The sequence below is a fragment of the Thunnus thynnus genome, chromosome 11 (assembly GCF_963924715.1).
Source record: "Thunnus thynnus chromosome 11, fThuThy2.1, whole genome shotgun sequence".
NCBI lineage: Eukaryota > Metazoa > Chordata > Actinopteri > Scombriformes > Scombridae > Thunnus > Thunnus thynnus.
The window spans coordinates 23,377,169-23,398,929 of NC_089527.1; the positions used below are offsets into that span (position 1 = coordinate 23,377,169).

The 21,761-nt window shown below is 40.8% G+C and overlaps 1 protein-coding gene across 6 annotated transcripts in view; it reads right to left on the reverse strand.

Annotated features, from left to right (window-relative positions):
* il1rapl1a (interleukin 1 receptor accessory protein-like 1a) overlaps positions 1-21,761 on the reverse strand; it is a 279,430-nt gene that overhangs the window by 7,399 nt on the left and 250,270 nt on the right. For all 6 annotated transcript variants that reach the window (XM_067603961.1, XM_067603960.1, XM_067603958.1 and 3 more), the window contains 2 exons: positions 5,972-6,104; positions 2,173-2,318 (listed from right to left, as the gene is read on the reverse strand). In XM_067603961.1, coding sequence (XP_067460062.1) covers positions 2,173-2,318; positions 5,972-6,104 — 279 coding nt within the window. The remainder of the gene's footprint in view (positions 1-2,172; positions 2,319-5,971; positions 6,105-21,761) is intronic.

Below are 21,761 nucleotides of genomic sequence, written 5' to 3' on the forward strand. Positions count from 1 at the left end.
AGTTAAACTCAGGACACATTTACATTTACTGGAAGACTGGACAATCATCAGTATTTTCAGAGCGAGGCAGCATTAATCTTCAGGGGGAAGAGACATGAGACTCATAATGAGTTTGGGAAAAATGAGAGGGCACAGTGCAGGGAGACATGAGGGGAAAAAATGGGAGATGATGAGAAATTGGGTTCATTTCTTTGGAGCAGCACAGAAATGACACAGCTCTGTACTTTGGCTGCCTTCCATGGTGGGACTTGTGATAATTCTGGACATGGATGGAAGCCTTTTCAAAACAAGAAGCTTCAGTTTACTCATCTCACTAACTCCTCTCTCCATCACACCTCTTCTTCTTCTGGCTCTTGGAGCTCTCTCACTTCTCACCCTCCCTCTCTTCTCCCTCTGTCTCTCCATTCATTTCTCTTCTCTATTATCTCCTCTCCATCTCCCCAGAGGCCTAGCTCGGGGAAGGATGAGTTATGTTGTGTATTAAAGCAGCATTTACCTGGTTGGCTCAGCTAGAACAGGTTCACCTTATATCTCTGTCACTGTGGGCTGGAATGTGGCGCGGCTGCCATGGCAACCATAATGCATTGTCTATATTATCACAGATTATGTACACTGCTAAGGTACATATCTTTACAAATCATTGTAGCATCAGCATGATGCCATAAAACATATATTTTATTACTGTTAAACAAGTTCAAATTGCATGTTTAACACCGCATGTGTATTTTCCTTCAAACAGTTATAATTTAAGACATAATATTAGACTAAATAATGACTGTAATAAAACAGTAGACCCCAAAATGTATGAGCTGGCACATTATCTTTGATGTTTTTTCATGAACAACAACTAATACTGTTTCTCAGAAAGACATCACTTGTTGTTTTGTCCCTCTGATATGTGATTTCTTGACCCTCTCCATAATTTTAAAGATTCTACCTAATTATCAGCAATCATCCTCACTCTCTAAAGTTGTTTATGTTTAACTGACCAACGCTCCTCACTCTCCATCTCTCTCTTTCCTCTGAGCTGGAAGGAAAGGCAGCCTGCTGAGACATTCATAGACCTGCTGCAGGGCTTATGAGTGATGCATTCGGGGTGAGTGGGGAAACATGAAATAAACATCAGAATAATGTGGGTGAGAAACAGACAGAGAGAGAGAGGGTAAGAGAGTGACTTGACTTGAAGTCTTCCTTAGCATCCCTCTCCTCAGAAATGCTGCTGAACAGAGGAGAGTTAAATTGAGCTGTCTACAGCCTACAAAGCCCACTCAAATGGAAATGGGCCATCTACAAAAGACGGTCACAGAGAAAGTGAGGAGACAGACAGATAAAGACTTAAAATGTAATTGTATGCCGAACTTACTGGCCTGTTGGGAAAAGCCAAGGACCAATTTGCTGTTTAAACAGCCATCAAATTACCTCTCTTTGTAGGGTGACAACCAGTGCATGAAAAGAGCTTCAGACAAGTCATGCTAGAGAGTCAAAATAGCTGCACAGCTGCTGGCGCACATGAAGGAGGAAACAACACAACCAAATGCAGCCCAAACACAGACTGTAAACACAAGCACGGATGGAGGAACTAAAAAAAAAAGATCAGACGGATCAGAAAGGAAGAGCAAATGATTCTGTAAGGTTTTTGGGGATATGAAGGGAAGTATTCAAATACATTTTTGTTAAAAGAACTATCCATTATCTGAAGCAAATGTTAGGAAACATATATGTTTGTTGTGTGCACACTTTAATCCTGTGATAAAAAAATTTTTTTGGTCACTTGGGGGCAGCAGAAACAAGCTGTAAACAAAACACTGATATATTATCAGCTTATGAAGTTGATATGGCGAATTAGCAAACAAACAGTGGCTTATTTACACATCCAGCAGATACAGAGCATCATTAGCACTGGTTTGGAGTCGTGTTTCTGGTCATTTGATCCATTGTAAATCCAGTGAGGCTTAGAATAGTCATTCATCATTCAGTTTTAATGAAGAGTTGGAACTAGCTGATACAGTCTATACATATGATACTGTCAAACATATCATATATATATGTAAATGAGGAACAAAATGATTTTCCAGCCTTTAAGTCATTTTTTGGGGAAATAGAAGAAAAACTGGATGTCAAGGGCTTTTACAGTCATCAAGGTGGATGTGGCAAACGTCAAATAACCCTTACCTCGCCTGAAGAGCTGGATGGTAGCTTGGCGACGGCCGTTACCGTTTTCCACATAACAGGAATAATTTCCTAGGTCCTCCTCTTCCAATGAGTCAATTGTCAAGGAAATGGCTACTTCCTGCTCACCGAGATGCTCTTTGACAACCCTGCAAGACAAATGATAAAAAAACCCACTAAGTAATGCTTCTCTGTAGCACCAATTTTGGAAAGAGCAGAAGAGACGTAGCATGTTCCTTTTGTCTGTACGAGAATGTATAATCAGTGCATGTGAATGTGATGACAGGCAGCATGTGTGATAGGGCTTTAAGATTCATGATCTGGAATACAGCAATCACAGAACATATTGTGTTACAATCCACAAGGGTTAAGCGATGAAAATGCCCGCAAGCGTGTGTCTGCATTCTGCATCTCAGCGAAGCCCCTTTACTGTAAGTACTTCATGCTATGTTAATTTCTCTCTCTGCACTCAAAACATATGAGAAATGAAAATCAATAAGGGCTCTTCCTCAGCAGGGGAGGGGGTAGGGGGGTGGGGTAGGGATCAAACAATGGCGATGAGAAGAAAATCTTTTTATAGCGGCTGCCATGGTAACGGAGAGAGGAGAGAAAGTAATATTCCATAAAGTAAATGAGTGTCCCTGGCTGGGCTGGTTGAGCCTGATGGAGGAGAGAATGGGGAGATAATGCTTAGACACACTACTTAGCCCACTTTTTACAGCACCCTCAGCACAAATGACACTTTGGAGGAAATAAAGTGCAAATGAGAAAGAGATTTCCTCTGTTTGTGCGAGCGAGCATGTGTGCACGGGGCGTTGTGTCATCAACTGTATGTGTTAATAAAGGCTATGCGTGAGGTTGGGAAGGAGGAGTAGGATGGGAAAGGAGGGGAGTGCGTGTGAGTGTAGGGGGATAATGACTCTCAAGCATCTCTCTTCTCTCACGCCTTCAAGCCGATAAACTGCACATAAGGACAGCTTGTTGGGGAGATTTGGCATCATGTAATTGAAAGTGTATCATGGGCTTTGCGTAGAGAGACTGAGGCAGTGCTGATGATATTTGTAGTTTCAGCTGAGTTTGTTGTGCAATGTTTGGGGGCTGGAGCGCTGGGAGAAGGAGGCACAGGAATAATTCATGTCTCTCCAGGGAGTGGTGGGTTTCTTTGAAGCCTCCCGTTTCACACTATATGAGCCAGCACAGCTCGTTGCCACACAACCTGATGGAGAAGGACCGCTGTATTCAACATGAGCCTAAAATGGAGATGATGGAGATGATGAGGACCTCAAGTTAGAGTGGGTGCATAAGAATGTCCACATGAAGCACAGGGAGATACACGAGAACAGGAAGACAGCTCATAACACACACACATAACTGGGCTGAGAACATAACTACATCAGACTGTGTATAGCTGGAAAATGTTCCGACATGTATTAAACAAAGGGCAAATTTTCAGATTTCCATGTAAATCTTGTAAATGTAAAATCCTCTACTTTTCTTTCGGGTGACTGGGTTTATCAATATAGATTTAGCCGAATGAGTGAATTGTGAACACGTTCTCAAACTCTGGCTGTTGCAGGCACTTTTTCTTTTTAATTTTCTCTAACTTCCTCATTAGCGAAACCTCTGCGTTTGCTCATTTAGTGATCAATTTCCAACTAATTTGTTCCTTTTATTCATTCAATTCAACGTACACCTGCAAAACACCAACTGAATTGGGTCAATAACATTATCGATCAGGTCCTTTATTACACTGAGCCAGATTTGTTTTGCTAATTTATTAATCTCTGCATGCTATGCTAATGTCCAGTCATCTGTGCTATGATAACAATAGCCCTGTTCCAGTTTGCACAAATGAGAATTTATGGGCCTGGGCTGCCATAGAAATGAGCTTCCCCAAATCAATAAGCTCAGAGTTGGGTAAATAAATGCCTGCAGAAACTCTGAGCCCAAGGTATGAGTGCTCTTCTCTAAGCTCAAGTTTGGCTGCTGATGCATTAGTAATAAAGCTAAAAGTGTGCAAGTGCCAGCCTGAAGAAGACAGCTAAACCTTAGAAACATGCTCACTGTATCATGTAGAAGGGAGACAGCTTGGCTGCAGGGTAAACACAGATTTGTTCATGTTTAGTTTCTCCTATCCCCTCTCTCCGCTGCTCCCCGTCTTCGCCCGGTCCATATCTCTGACTGACTTTATGTAAGTAAATCCAAGGCATTGGCTGGATGTGAAAAAGCCTAAGGTAGTGGCATCAGCAATAGCAAGTGTATGATCAAATACATTATTGATCTGCTGCATGAAATATCGGTATGAATTATTGAAAAGATAACCCCTTAGGGAATCCTCGTGTTGAGGAGTAATGGAGAGAGACAGAGAGAGGGAAAGACAGGAGAACAGTGGCGAAAATGAGATCTGGTTCTGTTGCATATTCATATCAGTGCACAAACAAACTCACTATCACATAGTACGTGTCTTCGTTACTCTCTCTTTCTCCATCTCTCCCCCTCCCTCTCCCCCCCCCAGGCTCCCCATGGCCCATCTGCATGCTGCTATAGGTGGGTGCAGCGAGGGAGATAGCGATAGTGGCGGCGGTGTGAAAAATGGCGGTTGTTAACCATCTGACAGGGCTGTCTCCCCAGAGCTGCAGCCTCTCCAAACAGCCCTAATAGGAAACATGCACATGGGCCGGGGAATGGACTTGTTTAAATGTGCTACACCACAAGGAGGGAGAGACACAGTGATGAGCTTGTTTTAAATGTCTTAGAGGCCTGCAAGGGAGGCTTGTTGGACAGATTTTACAATGTTACGCTGGAAGGAGACAGGGGGAGCAGGCAAGGTACATAAACTATCTCTTTTAAATGTTTTAAATGTGCAAAAAAGGAAAGATGTACATGTGAGAGAAAGGAAAGCAGGGCATGGACGATCTTTTTTTGTAAAACTGATTTGTATATCATAGTGTGGTGGTGAATATAAACCAACAGATGTGCATCCCTTTTCTGCAGCAGATAAACAGAAATTTAAAAAGGAGTGAAGAAAAAAGAAGTTGCGTGTCATGGAAAGAAATAAAAGCAACAGAATCCTGGACTTTCCCCTTCAAACGAGACCAGCTGATGAAACTGATGACATGGAACTCAGAGAAGATAGCTCATTTAAGTCGGCAATTTAAAGGAACATACTGTGTTTTGCATATTGACGATGTATCAGCGTATTTCAGTATGCTACAAAAATCATTCTGCAGTGGCTTGAAACATTCTCGAGACAGATAATCCATCATGACCCACAGTTCATCACCTTTATTTATCCTTTTGACTGTTTGAAAACCCTCTTTTTTTGACTCTCCAACATCCCTGATTTGAGTCAGCTGCAGACCAACAAAATTTCTAATCCAAGAAGCAACACATCATCACAAACATTGTGATGCAAAATAGTTGATTATCTTGTTATATATGTGACGTATGTGATTCTATTGTTACTGTGCACAATGTAATATAATAATAATACTAATGATAATCATATGAGTTATGCTATGATTTCCACCTGCTTGCAAGTGCATTTCCAGAACAATAATGTCATTTAAAAAAATGTATGATGTTCATACTGTAACAAAATAAATGGAAACCAGCAGCTGCTTGGAAGGGAGGGAATAAATCTCTGGAAAATGGTTGGTTTAGTGTATGCAATTTGGAGTTAATGGGCTAAAACATGCAAAACCGTTGGCCCTTTGATATTTTCAAGTGAATCTCTCATTATCATTATTCATTACTGCCACATCTGATGGAATGATTTCAACTCCAGCTGTGTGTTTCTTACTTGATGTCACTCTCCTGGACTCTCTCTTCATCCAGATCCTCTATGAACTTCTCTCCCTTCATCCAGTAGATGAGCGGGCTGACGTCGCCGCTGTAGCCGAAAAAAGCCCGGCAAGTCAGGTTCAAAGCACTTCCTGCAAAGACAGGAGATGACATGCTGTCATGCTTGACAGTCCTGCTGGCTCGTTAAAGGTGCGTGTTTCATGTGCATGGCCCGTAAAATATTGTATCATTTCATATCAGTGCCTTCAAAGTCAGTGGCATCAACAGAAACTCTTTATATTATTTTGTAGGAAACATGAAGATTCACAATTCTTTGTCAACTGTGCATTACTCATGTATGCTTGTGCACACATTCGTACACTCACACACACTGACCTTGCACACAACTCACATCAAAAGTGGTCCCATGAGAAGACATGTAAGTTGAACACTTACACATTCACTCACCTTGAGGGATATACAGCTTTGATTAAAGCAGACAAGCTGGATCTCAAAAAAAGGTTTCCTCATGTCAACAGCAGACACATATACTGTTATGAAAGCGGATGAACTGTATTGAACACATGAGGGCACTCAAGAGCTTCTTAAAACCCCCCCTGAGACTGTGTATCCATGAGAAAAAGGAAGGCGAAAGGAAGTGAGAGGAGGCTGACAATAATGTTATTTTATTTAGAGCTGCTGCTGGATATGAAGGAAAGCCAGGAGTCAACAATTGCAGTTTGTTGAGAGTTTATATATGGTGAGAAGTAATGGAGAAGTAAGTGTCACTGAGGAGTCAAAAGGGTCTTTGTTTCTTGAACTGATTATCTCTTTGGTTCAACAGAGAGGGCAAGTAAGAGAAAAGATGATACTTCATGCACCAATTAAAAAAAAAGCTTTGGTTTAGATAATGCAGGTGGTGTTATTTTCCTATTTGAGAAATATTAAAGGTTAAAAAAAAACTGATAAGGTAGATAAAAAATGTAAACCAAATGTTACACGCAGCACTGGTGTAACATGATTGAAGTTGGCATAGAGAGGCTCCTTTTGCCACTCATGCAAAACCTTCAGTGTCCATGAACTATTCACATATTACAAAGATAAGGCACTGTTGGCACGTACTATGCACATGTTTATTTTGCATTCCTCTGAAGCGGCATTCTCAAAAGGCCTGGGGTGCAGCAATCACATGCTGCTGCCTCCTAGTGAACCACACAGCAACATGTAAACAACATACAGATGAGGAAGGCTCATAATTCAGTATAGTGTACGGTGGAGGACGCTCCTCTCGGGAGAGCCGATGACTGGCTCCTAGGCATGTGACTCCGGAAAACACTGGAAGAAACACATGAAGAGGAGGAGGAGGGGATGCATTCCCCCAGGATGTATGAGCATGATTGCAAGGTAAACTGTTATTAATGCTTAGTATGTTACAGCACCATGGACAGATCCCTACAGTCTAGTGCAGGATATACATACATATAGGAGGGAACTACAGCCTCAAAAAGAACTATATTTGACTGAACTCTCTTTGACACAGCCAAAGCTAAATTTTTAAGGATTTACTGCAGGACTGTGTAACGACAGGTCGGTGTTTCTAGATCTCACACTTACAGGGATTTACTACATTTTTTGGCCACTCAGTGTGATGATCTTTGAACTCATCGAACACCACTTACAGCTCTGCACCTTTTTCTGAAATGCCACCGGCTGTGACCAGTGCAACACATGTCTTCAGAGCAAAACTGGTAACTTTATTTCTTACTGTTGTTTTTGTTTGAACTAAGGGCAAACATCCTCTGTACTCCTCCAGCCAACACCACAACGCAGACAGAACTTCAAAAGATTTCAGTAGGCCACTCTCGGCACAAGGAAAGTTTTAAGGCGAGCAGGCCAGGAGGACAGGAGGACACCCAGGAACGAACTGATAGCAGTGTCTGTGAGGAGCAGTGGCTGACATTTTCCAAAGTTCAACAGCCACTCTCAGCTTGGTATTTGTGCACAGCCGGGCTCTACAAAGGCTACACGCTGTACCTACAAAATAGAAACCTCCCGTGTGTGATTACACACGTATGTACATACACGCACAGGTTTTGGTGCAGTACTTTCATGTACAAACAGACTTTATAATTTGTACAGCAAACAGGTAACCATACTGTGCAAATTACATATTGTACAACCGTGTATCTCTGTGTGTGCGACACAGATGCAGCATTTCCCTTTACCTCTGTTTATCAGTCTCTCCTGTGCTGTTAGTTTATCCCGCAGATCAGTTGCAAACCAGGAATGTCATGCTGCCAGCAGCCACCGCCTGGAGAGGAAGCTCACTGGGAATCGCAGGAAATTGTCGAAGGCTTCATGCTGTCTAGATCTAATCCAAGAGCAGCACTCGCCCAAATGCTCTCACAGTCACCTTTGTTACTTCTTCCACCACCGCAAACACCAGTGGGTGATGTTACACCCACAGCATCACCATCGGATTCATGGATACACTATGAGAGAGCTGGATATTGTGTTGAAAGATGATCACCATTAATTTAGCTGCTCACCCCGCACATATGACAAAAAAAAAGACAAAAGTTTTTTGTCTTCTTAGTTGGGCCATTACACATGTGAATGACTTTTTTTTCTCTCCTCGGCCCTGCTTGCTCATTCCATATACTTCACGTTGACGCCTCACATATTACAAAAAAAAAGCTCTAGGCTACATATTATAAGAAAATAATTTTAATAATTAACCTTGTGTGCCATTAAAGTTGTCCTAGCAACAGTTTTACAGATGTGTCTTTTATTGAAGTGGTCTATGGGGAAAGTGCTTTCTGAGCTGCAGGAGATTTTCTTTTTTTTGTCGCTGTACCACATTTGGCCATGGGGATACATTGGCAGCAAGGCTGACTCTGCTACACATTCATACATTATTAATACATGTATTAATACATCCATGGTCAAAGCAAATCCTCTGCCACTCCCACTAGCACCCTTCCTTTATTTCTACAACATTTCCAGTGTACAGGTGAAATAAAACCAAAGTTATTTAAAATACCGCTTCTTCTGTCCCGGCTATAACTGCAGCTGCAGGTTGAATTGGAAGGGTGAAGAGCAGTTGAACGACTGTGTTTGCAAGGCTGTTGGAAAAGACGTATAAATATTAGTCAGACACAGAGGAAAGACTGTTTTACATACAGCTCGCATGACTCTGTCATTAGCCTCTGAGCCAGCACTACAATGATGCCGAGTCGGTTAAAGTTTGAGCAGATGGGAGCAGATGGTAGGAAGACTATTAACCAGGACTGGAACAATGAGGTGAATAATTTGCACACTATCATGTTACAAGGTAGGAGGTGCAGCTTTTGAAATCTCTCTGTTCTCTCCTGTTGTCAAAGTCACAGTAGTTTCATTATTATTATAATCTGTTATATCCTCAGAGCAGTTTGTAACTGCTGGTGACTCACAGGAACGGTGTCTGGCTCAACTCGAACTAGTCTTCACTGAGACACATTATCATTTTTATATGAGTGAGGTGGTAACTTTTGTGCACATGCGCAGGCAGACTAATCAGTCTTAATAATGCGAGCATGTGTGTGTATGTGTGTCTGTGGATTTGAGGAGCTGATCACCGCAGCGTGCAGAACATTCACAAGGTAAAACTTTGTCAAACTTTGGCTCAACCCCAACAATCTGATGGTCCAACAAAGCAGAGCTGAGTTAAAAAAAGTGATGGCCAGGTGGAAACACAACTAACCTCACAAGACATTTCCACACATTTCCCACAGAATATAATATCAAAATATCACTCTGTGTAGTGAATGAAAGTCTCCACATTTGCTGAGCTAAGCCGTGTATGTAACTATTAATTATCTGGCTATAGTGAAGATTGTTAAATATTTGGAGAGTCTGGAGAGTTACAATAGGAAGATGTTTTAATTGGAAAGGGAAGTTTCACAACGTGAAGACTGTGGAAAATAGATATAATTTGTCTTTTCGGAAGCATTGTGAAAAAGATATGCTTTTGAAGCACATAACTGAGGAACAAATGCTAACAGCACTCTAAACAAAGATGAATTTTTGTTATGATATTATGATACTGTGATACTATTTCAATGGTTATTATTGTTACAGTGAATTTTCAATCTTGTGAAAGCCATACAATACACTGCTAGGAAAACAGACCTGTTAAGCTAAATAAGATTTCACAGGAAATTTTATTTTCAGAAATAACCTTTTTTCTTCTTTCAGGCTTTTGGTGAAATCTCAAAAAAGTCCACCATAGTGTCGTTTTTTTAAAGTTCACAAATAAATGTTCTATTACAAGAATTGGCAAGACTCGGTGTGAAAAATATCCCCCGCTGACTCGAATGTGTGCCTTGTACTGCACTAGAGCATGATTAAGTGTTCTTTGTGTGTTGTTTTTGCCTTCACGCGTGCGTGGGTGTGGAACAAATCCATGTAATCTGAGTGATTGACATCCTCCCCAAGGCTGAGAGTCGGTCACGGCGCCTGATGGAAATGTGACTTAAAGGGATACTTCGGATTTTTTGAAGTGGGGTTGTATGAAGAAGTTACCAATAGTCAGTCTATTACCTGCAGTAGATTTGGGTCAGCATGCTCCCAGTTTGGAGAAGCAGACAGGAGTACTGGCACAGAAACTAAACACTGTACTGCTGTGGATGGGGCCAGCAGCAAAACATATTTTAGCCACCTTAAAAAAGGTCCACCTAAAAAAAAAAAAAAATCGATTTTTTTAGGTGGCTAAAATATGTTTTGCTGATGCCCCCGTCCACAGCAGTACAGTGTTTAGTTTCTGTGCCGGTAGTCCTGTCTGCTTCTCCAAACTGGGAGCGTGCCGACCCAAATCTACTGCGGGTAATACACTGACTTCGGAAAACTACCTCATACAACCCCACTTCAAAAAATCCAAACTGTCCCTTTAAGATCTACCCTCTCTTTTATTGCTGCCTAGCTCCTCTGAGAGTCATACAGACTTTCATACAGACTGACTACTACTCTGGTCCACAGCAAGCTACAGATGAATACTTGGCAGAGGACAGTATAACTTGAAAGAATAACTCTTGAACCTAATCATAACTAGGTGTGAAGTGGAGTTGATAGGCCATGTTGTATAGAGCGTCAAAGACCCATCCCCTTTGTAAGCTAGCCTCTGTTCTGCTGAGCCTCTGCAACACAAAACTATACTCTCACACAAGACCTCTGTCACTGGTCTGTCTGAAAAGCTGACACTGGGATTTCCTTCCATATTCTTGGCTAGTACTCTATCATTTGATCAAAATATAAAATTATCATTTGTAAGAATTTAACATCATATCCCATGAGTCTTCTTCACAACTGCTGTCAAAGCCTCATGGGATCTGTGGTTTTTGAATGCTAACGAAATAATCAATCTTTCATGTTTAAAGAGCAACTTAAAGGTACCCTGTGGAGTTTTATTGTAAACAAACAAAGTTGTGTTTACATTCGCTGTTCCTCACAAAAACGTAGTGTGTGTACCCTTCTATCCCATTTGTGCATTGCTACATTTCTCAGCACTTGACTGCCACTGACTGTCCATCAGTGAAATAGCATGAAACTGTCAGCAAGACTGTATTATTCCACCCGCATGATACCCACAGTACTAGATACCCATTACACCACATTACATTCATTTAGCAGACGCTTATGTCTAAAGCAACTTATAATAACCGCATTCATGAAGGCACTTATTGAATGTGCTTGAGTGCATTCATAGCAGATAAGGATATAGACAGAACATGACATCATGCCTTTAAAAAACATTATAATAGAAGCCCTCTATTAGAAATTACATGCAAAAATGAAAGCTAGTGGAACAAATGCTGACCCTGAAGTGGGGCAGCTTTGCCTGCCATCATTGTGTGGCCGGATGAATGAATTAATAAATGAATGAATGAAGTAGTCTGAGTAAAATGACTAAGTGACTGACTGCTGAGACTATCAAATGAAGTGTGCTTTGATTTGCCTCAACTCGCGGTGCATGCTTAGCTGATTTTACAGTACTGTATTTGGTTTAATTAGGCTTCACAGAGCGAGCACTCAGATTCAGACAGAGAAATACTTTCCAAGCCAGAGGAGAGGAAACCAAACGCTGCACAGAAAACACTCTGCAGATGCTGTCCAAATTCAGCACAGATGCACACAGCACACAGTGAGATTGACAGATACGCAGACAGAAGGGCAGATGAATGAACAGACAGCCAGAGAGAGAAAAAAAAAAAGCCATGTGCATACAAACATGATTATAAACCAACAGACACACACATGCATGTCAATGTCATTTCTGTCTTTTATGTCTCATCTCTTTCTTTTAGAATCTACTGAATAGGCCCCTTGTCTTTCGCATGCTACTGCTAGGAGCAGAGTTGATTTTGTGTGTGACAGCCACCAACATGTTTTATTTGGAGTGCTTTTTGAATAAGTCATAGCCAGAGTGTGTTTGATGTTTCATAACACACTCTGGTCCTCAGCACAACCCAATGTTCTCTTAGTGCTCTATTTCAAGGCAGGGCGAAGTCTGGCACATGAAGCGATACCACATGTCGGTATATTAATGCGCCCAAAATGCGCTTTCCTCACGTTTTACATCTGCTAAAATAATTTCAGTTAAACTCAACTCCCAGTTCTGCAAACCATTGAATACAGGAGACAGCTTTGGATGCAAAACGTGTCTTCAGCTGACAATGAAAATAACACGATAACTAAAAAAAACAGTATCCTCTTAACATCAAATCACATCCTCAGGGCTGCCTGTTCTCACCAGTCTTCTCTCTGCGTACTCATCTAAAGAAGAGGTTACCAAGGGAAACAGCTGAGTGCGTCATCTCCTTTTTTTCCCACCTTGTCTGGTAGTAAAAGTACTGTTTCATTTTTAAGAGCATTCTTAATTGCAGTATGGTGTTTTACTTTGAATAAGTTAAAAATTATATCTACTTATTCTCGCTCATTAAAATTTTGATCAATTAAGTGCAAATATAGTTTCAAAAGTTTGACCTCGGGATTCAAGCTCTATCCAACTTCACTAAAGTCTGTTCTGAGCTCATAGCAGTTTTGAGCCATGATCATTGGCTTCCACACTGGTTGTGATGTTACAAATATTTGCCCATATGTGCATGTCTCACAGCACAGCTGACGAATATGGAGACAGCTTTCTAGTGATAAACCCTCAACAGACTGTACATCAATCTGTACAGTGAAGGTCACACGAGCAACCATAAGAAACGTCAATTTGTGAGCTTTCTTTACATATATACAGTACATATGGTTAATAAGGTCAATAGGTTATTATGGAGTATTGTGATTTGTTTGTCATTGTTAATGCATTAAACTATTTTTTCACTATTCTATTTGGCAACACGGACATTGCTGTTGTATTCAAACCTTACTAAACCGAATACAACCTTTTTACGCTAATCACTGAAAGGGGACGTATCATGCACATTTCCAGGTCTATATTTATATTCAGGGGCTCTACTGGAATATCTTTTTGTGATTGAATGTTTAAAAAAATCCTTATTTATTCTATACTGTCCCTTTGTGCAGCCCCTCAGTTCAGCCTCTGTCTGAAACAGGCCGTTTTTGCTCCTGTCTCTTTAAGGCGCCCATGCCGATGAGCCCACTCTGTTCTGATTGGCCCACTCTTGGAAGTTGCCCCTCAGCTGACTTCTACTGGCTCCGGAGGCTACGTAAACAAATAGTAGTAGTCACGATAACATTGTGAAGTAGTGTGAGATCATGGGAGTTGTTGTCTTCATTGTTAAACAACCAGCTTCTCCCGGTTAGGATTCCCTCAATGTTCATTGTTCAAGTAGTTTTTACTGGGAGCCAAATTATCCGCAGAGGTCTCCTCCTCTCCAAAAGAAATGGACCCGGCGATTAAAACCAGTAAAATCACTGAATAAAGCATTTTCACATTAAAAATCAGTGTTTCTCTGACGCTGTTTGGAGGACACAGGATGTAAAGAGGGGCTGCGAGCTGAGCTGCTGCTGACATCTGCTCAGCTTGTTTCTCTGACAACTTAAGATCCAGACGTTCAGCAGGTTTTTACAGGGAGCTGATTACCCGCAGAGGTCTCTTCCTCTCCAAAACAAACAGACCCGGTGCTAGTGAAAATCATTAGTCGCCCATTGATATTAATGATCATGTGAAATTTCAGCAGCAGCACTCATAATTTTGCAGTGGTGGTGTGCCGCTGCAGAGTGAATACAGAGGAAACACTGATGTACCAGAAAAGCATAAGAGTTAAGAACAACAGACACAGCACCTTGTCTCTAGCTTGAGTTTATGAATTGGGATTTTAAGTAGTGTTATAAAACTAAGACCCATAAAAGGTCATTTGATCCTTCATCTGAAGTGAAAAAAAATCAGCAAAAGTGGAGTTACTGCACACGGCTCTCACACAAAACAGAGATATTCTACAGCCTAGGTTTTGACAGAGACATCAGGGTTTGGGTATTTTATTTTAAGCATTAATTAAAATGGCCAAGCACACAGTGTTTGTATGTGTATATGAATGTGTGTGTCTGAGAGAGAGGCAGAGAGAGAGATAGGGAGAACGTGTTTGTGAAGATTTCCTGTGGATATCGCTGCAGGAGAATCTGATACAAGTCCTGTCAGTCATGATTCTTCCCCCACAAGGTGTGAAACAAGCATGAAAAAGTGCACATGGTACTGTGTAATCCTTTTTCTGCAAACAGGATGGATAAGAGAGAGAAAACAAGACGAGCAATAAATAGACCCATGTGGCTTTGAACAACAAAATTACGATATTTTTTCAAATGGTCTTTAGATAGACTCGTACTTTGTGGTATTTGAGATTGCTTTCAGTTACTATGTGCGTGTGTGTGTGTGTGTGTTTCTGTGTTTGTCTGCATGTGTGCTCAGTGTAGCAAAGGGAGGTACATCCATCTGTGTAGTTAAAAATGGATGGATCACTGTTGAAAGTGGCAGTGAAGAAAGTCCCTTGTGCATGTTGCATATGATAATACATACATTTTCTGCACGCTTTCTTATGTAAACTACATGTAGTCTCAGATTCACCCCACGATCACTGAGCAGCACACTTTCACAATATACGAATGCTCTGGTTAAGGGCAAGGGAGAGAGATGAACTGGGGGGGCAGAATGTGATAAAAAATAGAGAATTGAGAAAGACTGTGAACGACAGCTGGTCAGCATCAACAAAAATTCACTAGAGAACCTTGAAATTTTCATTCCAATCCCCATCGCTAAAAATATCTGATCCTGCTTCTTCGTCCAGGCTCATCTCTCAATGCAGAAGGGGGCATCTCCAGAGAATCATAACCGGGCAGGTGTGTTTACTGTTTTCTGGTTGTATCAGGTAGTGGAATGTTGAGCTCAGAAGTCCAAATCTGTCTATCAACATTCCTTTCCTATAGCCGCCCGCAGGTTACCATGACAACGTCTACTGTGCTGGGTAGGAGCAGCTCTGCAGGCTCTGCCAGGACGGGAACTAAAGACAGGTACTGTACTGTGCCATATTAGGGCCTCTGTGGATTTCTGCCAGCAATCAAAGTCTGCTCTAATTTGGAGGAAGGCCAAATTCTGGGTGAACAAAGCCAGAAAATGTTAGCAATGTTTTGAAAACATTACAATACCTGCAAATTAGTCCTATGTATAAATGTGGCTATTTGTTCGTGGTATAGCAGTGAGCTGATGTGGAACGATGACGATAGGCTGAACTGATTACTTTTTACTCTGCATTGCGGAGAAGTGCAGGTCGGAGTGAGGTGGGGGAATTGGAGGGGTGCGAAGTACAGCGAAAGAGCGGATTGGAGGATTTGGTCAGAATAAGTGGAGGAATAAGTTAGGGCGATGAGAACATGAAAGAGTTGGGGGCCCACCCCCCACCACCTCAGCCTCTCTTCTGTTCTAATATCGTCCCCTCTCCCGAGACAAGCCCTTAATTACCATTACAAGCCTGAGAGCTTTTAACAGAGGAGAATCCTGCTTCTTTCCCTCTCTGTCGCTCCTTCTCCCCATTTGTTCTGTGGCCCTTGATGATCCGTCAGGGAAATGTAAGCCTTTAATTACCGGTAAAAATTACGGCCTTTGTGAACAGGTAGTTGGTGCCCTCGCTTTCATCTCCCCTTTCGTCTGCTAATCGTCCCCTTTTGATGACATAATAGGTGCTCTGTCCGAGGCAGCAGAAGACAGAGGCCCATTATACCATGAAAGGAACTGTGGGGGATTATGCAATGATGTGATGATGAACTAAATAATGCTCTTTTATCTTTCTAGCGATTTCCTACTGACTGAGGGATCAACATGCAACAAGTGCCAGTGCCCCACCTCTTCCTCAATCTCAAGCCTTGTCCATATCACATGACAATGTGATATTGTGTACCATGGGAAGAGAAATCAAATTCCTCAAAGCACCCCAGTTCACCCATGTTGTGAACCCTTGCCTCTCTAACCTTTCGATACTCTGGGATACTTTAATTTAGACATTTTGAGAGTACTGTGTCTTGTTCTCTTACAAAGTGTCTTTGTTGCTCATGTCTTATCCTTGCTGCAGGCTCCACATCCTCCTTTTCTTTTATGCTTCGTCCATTTTAACACGAGGGTTTAGGGAACATTTTTCCCCACTACTGTAGGTTCATGTGAAATCTCCTTTTATGGTCAAAATGAGACCAAAGACAATGTCATTTTCCCTCAATAACACTGGGTGTCAAGTTTCTGAAAAATGTTTTCCAAGAGAGAAAGCAAGGGCACTTTACCTGCTGAAAAGATTTGCCACTGACCAAGCAAATATTTTGAAAATGAGAATTAATGTTATTATTTTTAATGATGAAAATGATGAGATAAAGGAAAAGAAATAAAAAGGTGTAGAGAAAAGAACGCTGCAGCTAAAAGACAAGTGTGGGCATGCAGAGAATTAGAGAGAGGGAGCTGTAACTGGCCCCTGTCCAGGGGGCTGGAGGCCAATTAAATGGTGTGATTTGAACACTTGACGAGGAACATCACTTTAACGAACGACCCAAGAGTTGCCTGGCTGCAGGCGCTGACCCACTGACCAGAATACCAACTGAGATCAGACCAACTCAAACAAAACCAGAGCTCACAAACCAGGCTCAGGTCACACAAACCCAGACCATCCACAATCAACACAAGTATCTTTGTGGACTTTATCACACCCCTGTCACACACTTGTGCCATCTGTCTTCTGTCAACAGAAGGGCCCCCTAATCCCTCACCGCACCATATTTCCAAACTGAAATTAATGGTGTTGCCTGTGAGTAAAGCAGGTTGGAACGTGTGGAAGCTTTTTTGGTTGGACTAGAAAAAAAAAAATGATGATAAACATATAATTTATTAGTAATACTTGAAATATACCATTACAGCCTACGATGAAAAGATGATCATTGATAATTATTGACAGGGAAATGTAAGGAGTTATTGTTTGATGTGAAAGTTAGTTTTAGTAATACCATTTCAATATGTGTACAGTTTTTAAAGGTAACAAAAGATCAGAGTATCTTTCAGTCAGTAGGGTTTCGAGTTCAGAGGAGACTGAGAGTTTAGAGGCTTGTGGCTGAAGAATGGTTGGGATAAATGCCAAATTGGATGGAAGATCTGGTCAAGCATAGTGAACAACTTGTCCTCTCTCCTTAGTAACCACTGCTGAGGTGTTAATGAGACAGGAGAGGCACCTAACGACGCCTGCTGCTGTCAACAGAATACAAATATGAAGTAGAATAGTTACACAAAGTAATGCATGGTGCTTCACTTTAAGACTAAAATAACAGAATACAGCGCATGGAATGAATAAATGGCAGATTAATAGAAAAACGAAGAAAACGTCAAGAACAATAAATCTCATGAGAAGTGGCGCACAGATCTTACCAACCCAAATTATTGAGCAATGAGAAAAAAAATACATTTTTAGCTGAGATTTAGAAGAAAGTGTTGAAGGAGCTGGGAACAATGGACAGAACATTGTGTTGCTAGTAGCAACTGGCAGAGTTCTATATAACATTGTTCCATCCACAGTTTTGTCAGATCTGTGACCAAACAAATATTGACAGCTGGTTTTATCTACTCTGCAAATGCCCATGTTGGACCATCATCTTGTACATGTATGTTGGATGTTTATTGTAGCTATTTTTTGACTGTTGTTTGAGCAGCAAAGAGCTGAGGGCTGAGTCTGAGGTGATAACACTGTAAAAATTTCTTGTTTTTTGTTCCTGGGTAGTTAAGTGTTATTTCCTAATTGCTTATGCCTAAAAATGATAGAAAATAGCTATTATTCTCTTCAAACTTTGCTTTTGTGACCAGGACAGTGATATTTTGAAACTGAAAATGGGAGAATTTGCACATTTTCGTTCACACAAAGTCAGAAAAATCACCGGATATGATGATGGGAAATAAATTTTCTGTGGTCACTTTTGTACAACTTTAGTATAAATACATGTTAATTTTGATTCATACATCTTTTTTACTTCATGTAGGGGATGGGAAGATTTGTATTGGTGCACTGGCATAAACATTCACTATGCAATTGCATGTGTGCACTGGATACATCATTACTAACATCTTTGCATCGGTAAATCCAATTTATTTATATATAATTATTAGTAGAGGCCCTATGCCTGTACTATTTAGAACCAATTTAGACCAATAATTTGTGACCAATAATAATATTTCGATTGATTCCTCCTGTCTAAACTGTTCCTCAAGTGCGCTGGCATGCTACAGCTTTGGTGTGCTGTCAGAACGTTCCTGTCATGTGGGAGAAGCAGGAATGGACCAGAACACAGAGTTGACAAAAATCTTCATTAACGTTGAAATGGTCAAGGACAGAACAGGGCAAAACCAAACGAACCAAACAGGACAAATGATCCAACAGAGACTGAACAGAAAACCAGGACTTAAATACAAACTAACCTAATCAGACAACGAGGAACAGGTGACAAGACGCAGGGGCAGGCTGGGAGCTGATAGGCTGAGAAGACAGGGCAGGGCTAACGAGGGAAAATACAGGTCAGGTGCAGGGAGGAGCGCATGAACACACAAGGGAAACATAGTAACAAAAGCAAAACCCAGAAAACACAATACTCTAAATGCAACCCACACCAACCCATCAAAGAACCACCAAGAACCTAAACCCAAGTACACAACACACCAGGCTAAACAACAAAAGGCAGTCCAAACCCACCACTCAAATATAACAAGAAAACCCATATGACCAGAAGGACTAAACAGAAGTGCAAACCAGGAAACCCTAAAGAACACAAAAACACAAAGAGACCAAAAAACGCACAAAGTCCAAGCAGGGTGTGACAGTTCTGGGTGGAACTTGTGCTCTAGAATTATTGTTCTGCACATCGGAGTAAGTGAAATTTAAAAAAATTTTGACAGTAATTGTTTGGGTCACGGAGTATATACATGTAAACTGAAGACAGAGAACACTACACTACAATGGAGTTGTGAAAAGGCCTGTTTGTGAAAGGTCCAGGTGTTTTTTTAGAAGTCAAAAATAGGGATGGATCTTTTTCAGTCCTGATACCGATACCGATACCTCGGCTTTGGGTATCAGCCAATACTGAGTACCGATCCAACACCAGTGTTTAATTAGTACACTGTATGCCTCACTGTGGAAGAGATGGGGATTGTTCTTTTATGTGTAAGGCAACATCAGGCTTGACTTAAATGTTACTTTCCTAACTTTGTAAAACAAAATGTAACAAATATTACAATACAATAAAAATAATGGTATCCAATACCAGATTGGCGCATTATGACCGATACCCGATCCAGCTATTTGAGTCAGTATCAGACCAATATCAGTATTGGTGCATCTCTAGTCAAAAAGAAACAGCATAAATGAGATACTTACTAAGTTGCAGCACTAGAGAAACAAATATGTAAAGTAACGATGGCACTTTTTGTTGAAGGAATAAAATCAAACTCTGTACCATATTGAATTGCATATAGCATCATTCTTTTGCATTGCGTCAAACTGCATTGCGTGGAATCAAATTGTGTTGAATCATATTACATCGCAATAAGGGTGAATCATATCATATTGCATTGGTAGTTGCTTCATATGTATCTTTAATGTATTGGATTGTTGGTAATGGATTGAGATGTGTATTGCATCAACCTTGGTGATGGAGATGCACATCTCGACTTTATTTGAATGAAAATGTGAAAATTCGCCTGTTTTCCCATTGGAGATAGGTAAATTTCAAAATATCATTGTCCTGTTCACAAAAGCAAAGTTTGAAAGGAACAATAGCCATTTTCTGTACTTTTTAGGCATTAGCAATTAGGAAATAACACTTACTACCCAGGAACAAAAATTGTGTTGAATAGTGTAATAGAGTTTCGAATAATACGGAGCTGCTAGTTTGGTAAGTATTCTCCACTTTGAAGTCCCATTTCAAATGTTTGAAAGACTTTTGAAAGACATAAAGGAATTATAAATCTGGTGATTAGATGTTTCTTACCAAAATGCACCTTGGGGGACGTAGGTTTTTATGGACACAGGCTTGTACCTTTCACATTTTATCAGAGAACAAGATATTTTCTAACACAGTTGCTCATCTTTTGTACTGATTATTCAACCAGGAGAGTTTCATGCCCATCCAAGCCTTGGAAGAGCTTCAACTGCCAGTTCTCTAACATTGTCTATAAAGAAAATGAAAAGTATTTTTACTTCCAGAACCAGGGGCGTTTGAACATAACACCTCCTCCTTCGCAACTCTAACTATAGAGTAGGTAACCATTAATTTACTGTTGGGATAACTGTTGATGTTCTGAATTTTCTCCTTTTTACTCTTGAAAAAAAAGTATCTGAGATTATTTACTGTGTTGCACTTCTTATGAGGACTTAATGTTGTTCCTTCACGGGTGATGAGGCACAATCTAACTAATTTGACAGTTAGTCTGTACTTTTGTGAACCTACTTTTCTTTTTACTGTAGAAATCTCTTTTAATCTCTTTTTATTGTACTTATCGCCTCTAACTTTTATCTTTATAGCTTTATAGCTGAGGTTTATGTTACAACTGAAAGACTTTTAGACAGAAAGCTGATGCATTCAAACCAATTTGGAATAAATTACATTCATTGTTTATTTACAAACCAGAGTATACATTACACTAATTTGCAGTTTAATAGTGACAGGACTTGCTCATGCCATTTGTAACCAGCTGTAATAATTTAATGCACATTATATGTGATTTTCTTTTTTTTTTGCACACCCTCTAGAGCTTTACAGATACCTCTAGCTTTATGCACGTAGCCTGACTTTAGAATAGCAGATCTAAGGAATTAATTTACTATTTCGCTTTCATCTTGTTTCTCTATGCAAGAAGAGATCACATATCTTCACTTCCCTCTGTATCTCTTCTTTATCCTCCAGATATGTCGTCCCTCCGCTTTGCAGCTAACATTTTTTCCGAACCACCTTTTCCGGGTGCTCATCTAGCTATTTCCTCTAACCAAAGCTTTTGGCTTATCTTCTGAACATCACCTCAACCCTCCTTGTCCTATTTTTTTCTCCATTACCTGCAATCTCTCTCTGTTCTCCTAAAAGCACATCCCTCCACACACACACACGCACACACTTCCAGCCATCCCTCATCCTTTCTATAGCACAAAGGGGTGTCCACCCCTCTTCACCTCCAGCCCCTTGGGCCTCTTATCGCACGTCTAGCACTCTGTCCTCCTTCTCACCCTCTGCTTTTGGAGCCGGACCCTCAAATCTCAACACACCACTTCAGCTCCTTTCAGTTTAGATGCATGGGCCTCACTACC